This window comes from Mesoplodon densirostris, chromosome 2 (genome assembly GCF_025265405.1).
Source record: "Mesoplodon densirostris isolate mMesDen1 chromosome 2, mMesDen1 primary haplotype, whole genome shotgun sequence".
In the NCBI taxonomy this organism is placed as follows: Eukaryota; Metazoa; Chordata; class Mammalia; order Artiodactyla; family Ziphiidae; genus Mesoplodon; species Mesoplodon densirostris.
In genome coordinates, this window is record NC_082662.1 from 436,919 (window position 1) to 445,728 (window position 8,810).

General features: G+C 68.7%; 1 protein-coding gene across 1 annotated transcript; it reads left to right on the plus strand.

Moving 5' to 3' along the window:
* The first annotated feature begins 4,872 nt into the window (after window positions 1–4,872).
* SCNN1D (sodium channel epithelial 1 subunit delta) lies at window positions 4,873–8,493 on the plus strand. Its single transcript, XM_060091096.1, is given in 13 exon segments — window positions 4,873–5,377; window positions 5,428–5,528; window positions 5,942–6,136; window positions 6,233–6,393; window positions 6,569–6,644; window positions 6,713–6,783; window positions 6,785–6,830; window positions 6,832–6,879; window positions 6,974–7,066; window positions 7,273–7,389; window positions 7,512–7,595; window positions 7,668–7,721; window positions 8,167–8,493. Coding segments are annotated over 13 exon segments (1,869 nt in total). The 5' UTR covers window positions 4,873–4,881.
* The last annotated feature ends 317 nt before the right edge of the window (window positions 8,494–8,810 follow it).

Sequence of the window (8,810 nt, forward strand, 5' to 3'; positions counted from 1 at the left end):
CGGCGTGAGCCCCGCCCGACTTCTCTGGGACGCCGACCCTCCCACCGGCCCCCTTTCAAAGGATCGGCCCAGTGCGGACTGGGGGGCCCAGTTCTTGTGCCCATTTAACAGGAGAGCGCGGGAGGCACTCTGCGTCCCCGGGCCTCAGTGACCGGACCACCCGGGGCCCTGAGAATCGAGTCCTGGGTGGCCTTGTGTGGCCGCGGTATCGAGTGGGACCCGGAGCCCTGCCAGATCCTGTGCCAGGTGGGGTCCGCCGTGGGAAGCCTGCCCAGCGCCTGCCCATGGAGAGAGCTGTCCTCATAAAAAGTGTTGCACTGCTTCCCGACCGAATTTTCCACCCAGCCCATGAATAGGGTTATTATGCACCGTGGACGCCGCACTGAGGCTGGCTTTCCGCTCCCACGGTCCCCTCCCTGGCGGCCAGGGAAGGCCCCGGGGAGCAGAGGGTGCTGCCACTGGGACAGCATCGAGACAGCCCTGACCGCGGGGCCTGGAGGTGTCGTGGGCACCTCACATCTGCCTTGGGGAACACTGCGGGGCACGTGAGGATGGCACGCAGGTGGGGTTCTGGAAAAGGGAGAGCTGGGCAGCTGGGCAGGCCGACATACTACCTTCCTGGTGAGTGGGGCTGGGGGTGCCCACACAGGCTGTGCCAGTGCCGGCTCGGCTGTGAGGCTGGCGGTGGTCATCAGCCAGGACCCATCCAGAGGGGCCGTCGCTGGGCAGAGCACAGGGCTCCGTGCAGCAGAGCTGCGGTTCAAACCCCGAGTTCTCACCCCTGACCACGACCCTGACTGCCTTTCGGAATAGACCACCGGTCAACGGGGTAACTGACCACGTGGCGAGTGACGGTGGACTCCAAGCACTGGCGGGTTTAGCCATGGCCACTGGCAGAGGGCGGGCGGGGGGCCGCGCTCACCCCCGAGTCTGACCCACCCAGGGCACCTCCGGCAGGATCTGAGCGGCCACTGCAGGGCTGGCCCCAGGCCCGGGGCAGAAGCAGGAGGAGTGCCCGTTGTCCCTCAGCCCAGCACCAGGCGAGTCGGCCCGTGGGAAGACAGCCTGCTACGTCTCTGGCCCCCAGTGTCCCCCGGCGCTGGCCCGCCCTCCTCCTGGGGAGGCTGGCAGTCCCCAGGCCCCACCTCCTGCTGCCGCGCTCAGGAAGTAGCTCAGCCTGCCGTTCACTCCCCTGCCTTCCCCCCCGACCCGGGCTCCACCATCCCCACACAGGGTGGGCCCAGCTGTTTTTAGCTCACGGAGAGTTCTACAAGGGAGGCCACCCTGAGGCGCCAGAGTGTTTCAAGCGCAGGTGTGGAGCAGACCCACGGCCAGACCCTGAGCCCCACACGGGCAGCATCACACACTCTGCCCACCGCAGCCGGCCGGAGACCCCTCTGTGGTGGCAGGAGCCCCTGCCTGCCACTGCGGTCAATGCCTGGGGGATGGAGAGTTTCTGCAGTTGCACCGAGGAGGCCCCTTACCCTCTGGCGGGCACGGACTCCAGATAGTCCAGCTCCAGGGCGGGGAGGATGCCCCCACCTGCCCACCCCCCCAGGAATCCCGCACACACGCGCAGAGCCCATGGGCTCAGACTTCACGTCTGTTGCACTGGAATTCCCCCAGGGCCAACTCTGAGCTGTCCCTGAGGGTGGGGATGCCCACAGGCGTGAAAGGAGCCCAGGCACCCGCAGTCTGCAGGGCAACCCCGGCCTGCAAGGGGACGCCTTGGCGCCTCTAGGCCCAGCCTCGGTGAAGGCCACCACTTGAAGGCCCACTGGGGCCGTGCTCAGCAGGCTAGGGCCAGCCATCCTTCTGGGGAGAGGGCGGGGGCCGGGGGCCCTCCGCCGGTCCCTTCTCTAATCCTTTCCACATACATCCATCAAGGAGGGGCCACGTGGGCCCATGTTGTGCCGGGAGCTGGGGAAGCCCTGTCCTGCCCCAGCCACCACCTCCTGCTCCTCCGGGGACCGGAGGGCCCTGGTGAGGCAGGCGAGGGGACGGGCCCAGAAGGGAGGCGCGGGCTGCTGGCCTCGCTGCCACTGGACGCAGTCTCTGTGTCTCTGCCCTCCCAAAGGCAGGCTCTGGGGTGGCCTCCTCAGGAGGAGGAAGGAGGGGCTCTGACACTGGCCCAGTGACATCAGTTGGTCTCACCTCTGAGCCTCGAGGAAACTCAGTCCCACTTTGTACTTGAGGAAACGGGCTCAGAGAGGTTGAGTAACTTGGGCAACGTCATACAGCCGGTGAGTGACAAAGCTGCGATTCGCACCCACGCCCACATGAGTCCAGGGCCAGCTCCTCCAAGCGTGGCTTCCCTCTCCCAGAGGTCCCCTGTGGCCATCTGCCTCCTTCCAAAGCCACGAGGCTGGTGACCACACGCCTCCTCAGAGCCAAGGCCCCACCAGAAGGGCCTGGTGGAGGTGGGGGCTTCCTCCCTCATCTCAGCCCGGGTCCTCAGCACCGATTTGGGGTGGGGTGTCGGGAACCCAGAGCCTGTGTCGCGAGGGGCAGAGGGCCTGAGCCGGCCCCTCAAGCCTGGGACCAGGTCACTTGGGATGACGAGGCCTCTGGGTCATCCTAGAGCCATGTTGGATCCCCCAGCGTGTCACCCTGGGGCTGTGCTGCCTTCAGCACACTGGCTGGTCTCATGCAACCACACTGAGGCCGAGGGTTTCAGCATCCGAGATGGTGTGTCCCTAGGGTGTGGCGCCATCTTCTTGGGTGGTGCGTGGTCTTAGTATCTCCTGGGAGGCTGAGCTGTGGGTGCCATCTCCCACCTGGGCCCCAGCTCCTTCCCACAGTCCACGCCTGTCCCAGGGCAGCCAGCCCTGGCAGACCCCTGTGTGCTGGGAATGGAGGCCCCTGCCCAGCGACCCTTGGCCACAAACACCTGTGGTCAGAGGCCTGGCAGGTGGAGGTGAGCAGGCATCCTTGCAGGCCAGGCTGGAGGAGAGTGGACAGGGGAGGGGCATGCAGGGTCTGCTGCAGCGGGGTCCCTCCTCGCCCTCCAGAAACCTCAGGCCCCTTACCCCAGCCAGGACCAGGGTCCCAGGCTTGGCTCCAGGAACCGGGGCAGGAAAGCTTCCCCCGGGGAAAGACGCAGGTGCCTGCAGCCAAAGGCTTCCCCTTCCAGGACCAGAGCAGGTGTGACTGCCCCCAGCCGGGTCCCTCCCCACCGCCACGCCCCACGCCCGGCCTGTTATAAGTAGGAGGCTGCCTGGCCCGCGTCGGCCACGGCCTGCTTTGTCACCCGCTAGACCCGCCACCAGCACCGCCACTGTCGCAGACACCCACACAGGGAGGCTCCAGCCTGTAGGTCCCAGGGGCGCCTGAGGTGGCCCATGGCCGGGGCAGTTGGGGCAGGCCATCTCTCGGGGTCTCCCCTGCCTGAAGTGGAGGGGCCACGTCCCACATGAGAGGGCAGGGGCTCCTGTCCACACCTTCATCACGCCACCCCCACTGACAGAGGGCTTGCTGTGTGTGAGAGGAGTGTGTGTCCGTGCACGTGTGTGTGCGAATGTGCCGCATGAAGGGGCCATGCACCCCCGTTCCTGCCGCGGCTGAGGCGTCGGGGACCTGCGGTGCCCACACTCGCCCCAGCGCATCCGCCCTAGTGTCGGGACCCCGCCCCCCGTCTCAGGAAGCCCTGGAGGTGCCTGAGTCTCCAGAGCCACCCTCCTCCTGCCCCGCCAGCTCCAGCTGGGGTGGGAGGCAGCCCGTACGGAGTCCGAAAGAACCTTCTGGAGCCCCTTTTGCCTTGCCAGTATCATAGGGCTGAGGGGCCTGCCTTCCCTGTGAGGGCTCAGTGGGATCACGGGACACACGTGTGGGCAGCGCTCTGTCCCGTGTGGGACCCGCCACCAGCACGCTGTGCTGGCATGTGCCCCTGGCCAGGCCACCTCCACAAACTCGAGGCCTGGGCCCCACGCATCTGGCTGGCGCTAGGGTGTCCAGCCCCGCACGTGCCAGCTGAATTCACCAGGCCCTTCCTCTGGCTCACCCCCTCTCCAAGCGCCAGCCCAGGCCCCATTGGCTGGAGGGGCCAGAACCCAGGGGGCTGCACCCCAAATGTGAGAGGCCTAATGATTGAGACCAAGATGGGGACATTGTGGGAAGTCCACAGTAGGCCCGGGCAGTGACTCAGTGCGTGTCCCGGAGCGGCAGGCCTGACCTGGTCAGGGCTCCACGGCCCTGCGCACTGGGGGACCTGGGTCCCGGGACACTGGAGCCTCCAGGTGGGAATGGGGGCCAGGCAGGCTTCGGGTCCACCTCCTTGCAGCCCTCAGATCCCCACCACGTCTGGCCCATCAGCCTGCTGCCTACTTTTCCGGAAGCCCGAGGCCCACGAACGGACCATCCCTGGGGACTCAGCTCGGTGAACGACGCCCCACCCCAGGCCAGCAGCACCCACCGGTCTACAGGCCTGACCCTTGGCCCAGATGTGGTCAGACCTGCCTGGCTCCATCGGCACCAGTCAAAGTGGCCATGCTGGCCGCTGAGGGTTGGTGGAGGCCGTTGAGGCCCAGAGTCCCGTCAGTCCCCAGCGCTGGGCTCTAGGCCCACCCTGAGCAGGTCACCTGGCTGCCCCTCACCAGAGGCCCCTGCCCCACTTGGCAGATGGCAGCAGAGATCCACCCAGCCTCGAGCCTGCCTGCAAACAAGGCCAGGCGTGGCCTGAACACCATGTCCCCTGCTGTCCCTGCCCCACCGCCCAGGCTCGGCTCTGGCCATGATAAGACACACCCGCGGAAGCCGCCTGGTGCCCTGCCGGTCATCGCAGGGGAGGGCCGCAGCGTCGGTCCCAAGTATGGACAAGCTTCTGATGGGGCTTCTCCTGAGCATCAGCAGGCCGGGCTGGGCCACTGGTGGCTGAGGGACGCGATGGTCCCGGGAGTTCCCAAGGACAGAGAATGGAAGTCGATAGCATGGCCCCAAGTGGGGACACCTGGGTGGGGTCAGACCAGACGGTGGGCTGGGACCCCACTGAAGCTCGCTTCTGGGATTCAGGCTGGAGCCATGGCCCAAGCAGCCGGTGGGCGGCCGGGGACCCAGACGTGCCCCCAGCTGCCACCATCGCCACCACCGTCCCCGCCCGAGGAGGAGCGTGGGGAAAGGCTGGTGGAGCTGCACGCTTCGTTCAGGGAGCTGGTCGCCACCTTCTGCACCGATGCCACCATCCACGGCCCCATCCGCCTTGTCTGCTCCAGCCAGAACCGCCTCAAGCCCGCGTCCTGGGGGCTGCTGCTCGCCGGGCCCTGGGCTCTGCAGTTCGGACCCCTCCTCGAGCAGGACTGGTGCTACCCGGCCACGATGACGGTGTCTGTACACTTGGAGTGGAGCGCCGCGCAAGCTCTTCCCGTCGGTCACCCTGTGCGATGTGAACCCACACCGGTGGGGTCTGCGGACAGCTTGGGGGCCCCTCCCCAGGTGCGGTCACAGCGGGAGCCCCCATCGTGGACGACTTGCCTTCCCCAGCCCTGTGCCCCGGGAGCAGGCTAAAGGGCGAGAAGAGCCAGCGGAATCTTGGCGTGACCACTGCCACCCTGGAGGGACACTGAGGCGCTGGGCAGCCCGGGGAGGGGGCGGGGAACTTTCCAGAAGGGCAGGCCCCCCGGAGAAGGGAGCAGGGCAACCCTCCAGGTGGCGAGGCAGCCGGAGCAAAGACAGGGAGGGGCTGAGAACGAGCCAGAGGGTGGCGGGGTCCACGGTGGGCGGGCAGGCAGGCCGGGGGTCTGACTTCCCTCTGCAGCCCCGGCTCCGGATTCAGAAGCCCCTCCTAGGCTTCTGAGGACGGCGGGGGATGGGGGCCACTCTGCTCTCCACGACACCCAGGCCAGTGCCGTGGGGACCAGCGTGGCTCTCCCCGCAGTGCGCGTGGCTGCCGTGGGGACTCGGGGCCTGGCTCTGACTCCGCTGCCCCCCACCCTGGCCCTGCCCCCAGGCCGCCCCCCGCCCGCCACCCCCGGCGGGGCGCTGGACAATTGCCCGGGAGAACATCTACTCTCCCTGTGTGGCTTCAACGTCAGCGAGGGCGTGGACGCCCCGGGGGCCGAGGCCGCCTTCCAGCTGGACCGCGGGACCCCCCGCCTCCGAGGCTGAGCCCCCTGGGGGGCCAGAACAGAGTGGCTGCAAACTGGTGAGGGTCCCAGCCCTGGGAGGTCTGCATGGGACGGGGAGCCCCACGCTGACCCTGAGCCACCCAGCGTAACAGCGCCGGTGGCGACTGCATCAGCAGGCCTCCTCCTCCGGCGCGGTGGCCGCCCGGGAGCGGTACCGCTTGCGCTGCGTGAACGTTCTGGCCCTGCTGCCTGCTGCCCACGAGGACGGCCACCACAGCCGCAGTAGACACTTCGTCTTCTCCTGCCGCTACGACGGCCAGGACCACCAGGCCCGGTGAGTGCAGGCGGGTGGCTGTTCGCCCCGCCACGCCCCATGCAGTGGTCTGCCGGCCCCACAGCTCCCTCCAGAGGTAAGGCAGCTGTGGTGCCCTCCCTGCAACCCCGGGGCTGCACGCAGCAGGGTGACGGGTCGGGGACACGTGCGGGTCTGAGCGTGGCCCCTGGTCCAGACACTTCCAGACCTCCCGCCACCCCAGCTACGGCAGCTGCTGCACCTTCAACGGTGTCTGGGCCACGCAGCACCCGGCATCACCCACGCTGAGTGCCAGCCCAGGCCGGGTGTGGGCGGGGTGTCCAGGCCGGCCTGGCCTTAGCCCCTGCCTCCCCCAGGGATCAGCCTGGCCCTCAGGGCGAAGCAGCAGGATCATCTCCTTCTGCTGCCCACAGGCCGGCATCAAAGTCCTGATCCACACGCCCTTCCTGGAGCACCGGGGGCTTCAGCATCCGGCCAGGGACTGAGACCACCGTCGGCATCCGAGAGGTGGGCCGCCCAGCCTCGAGGCTCCCGGCCTCCGTGCCCAAACCTGGGGCCTCGGGGGCTCCAGGGCAGGGCGGCAGAACTGAACCGTACCGAGGTGCACCGGCTCGGGAGCCCCTGTGGGCACTGCACAGACAGCACGGGGGGCGTGGACGTGCAGCTACTATACAACGCCTCCTGCACCAGACAGGTGAGGCGGGGCGTGGGGGGCATGAAGGCAGGGGGGAGGGGCCCAGGGAGGGGTTGGAGAGTTGGGGGGTGCTAAGGCAAGGAGGGGGAGCTGGAGGGGCGGACAGGCCAGTGGGAGGGAGTTGGGCGGGCGGCAGGCATGCAGGCCCGGGAGAGGGGCGGCGGTCGGTCCTGGACCCACAGCTCCAGTCCCCGCTGTTCCCCCAGGCCTGCCTGGTGTCCTGCTTCCAGCCACTGATGGTGGAGACCCGCTCCTGCGGCTGCTTCTTCTACCCTCTGCCTGCGGGGGCCGAGTACTGCAGCTCTGTGCGGCACCCCGCCTGGGTAGCCCCCCACCCCGCCGGCCTGCATGGGCTGTGGGGGACAGAGTCCTAGGCTGCCCCGTCAAGGGCAAACCTCCCCACCGCCCCTGGGTCATTCTTGGCAGGTTCATGACCCCCTCCCCAGGTCACTGCTTCCACCGCCTCTGCAAGGACCTGGAGACCCACCGGCTTCCCTGCGCCTCCCACTGCCCCCGGCCTTGCAGGGGAGTGGGGAGTGCCGGGGTGGGGTCCACCCGGAGGCACCTTGCAGGGATGTGACGGGGTCTGTCTCCCGGGGAGTCTTCGTGTAAGCTCTCCGCTGGGACCCCCAGCTGGCCTTCCTCCAAGTCAACTGTGAGTCCCAGAAGCGGGGTGAGGGGCGGGCTCACAGTGGGGCCTCGTGGGCAGAGAGCCCTCCCCGGACTGACGTGTGTCCCCGAGGCCCTGCCCTCACACTGCCCCGCAGCGCCCGGGGAGGAGCCGCGGCCACAGTGAGCCTTGTGTGTGCAGGGCAGGCCAGGCCCCCGGAGCCCGAGCCGCGGGTGGGTGCAGCCCCCTCCTGCTGAGGTCACGTCCTGGCCGCTCCCCCTGCCATCCTCGCCCTCCAGCGCCCCCAGGGAGGGCCCCACCAGCAGGTCCAGGGCCCCGCCCCTCTCGCCTGCGCCCCGCCCCAGGCGCATCCTGGCCGAGGTGACATGGACGAGGACACCCGTCTACTGGGCGAGCCACCGGCCTAGCAGCGGGGGTGGGGCAGGGCTGGCGCCCAGGGCACGCTGCTCACCGCCCGCAACACCCACAGGTGCTGCAGCTGCTTTCAGCCACGGGCAGCCCCTGGAGCCTGTGGTTCGGCTCTTGCGTCCTCTCATTCGTGGAGGTGCTGGAGCTGCTGCTGGACGCCGCGGCCCTCGCCCTGCTGCTCTGCTGCCGCCAGCTCCGCGGGGCTCGGGGCCAGCCCAGGGCAGCCACGGGGGTGCCTGCTCCAAGCCAGAGGGCGGCTGGTGGCCGGGTAGCTGCAGGCATGATGTCGAACGCCCAGGGGCCCAGCTCCACCTCCCATGATGTTGCAGGGGCTCCGGCAGGGGTCTTGGCTGGAGGTCAGCCCGGTGTGGGCCCGGGAGACTCCTGACACCTGAACCAGCCTGCGAGTGGCCTGACTCTGGGAGCTGTGGCAGCAGTGGGCTCTCCCGGCTGCCCAGGGCCGGGCAGTCCCACCCCACAGGGCCCTCCCAGCCAGCCGAGCCAAACCCAGGGCCCAAGAAGCAGCGGCACCGGAGCCCGAGGGCGGGCAGGCACCAGGCGCTAGCACATGGGGCCTTCCTTAGCGCAGCTGCCTGCCTGGCGGTGACCTCACAGGTCTCAGGGTGGCCTGGGGCAGGGAGCAGGGGAGTGTCCCCACCACTCGGGATCCTAGCGTTCAGGGCGTGACGGAGCATCAGCCCGTGT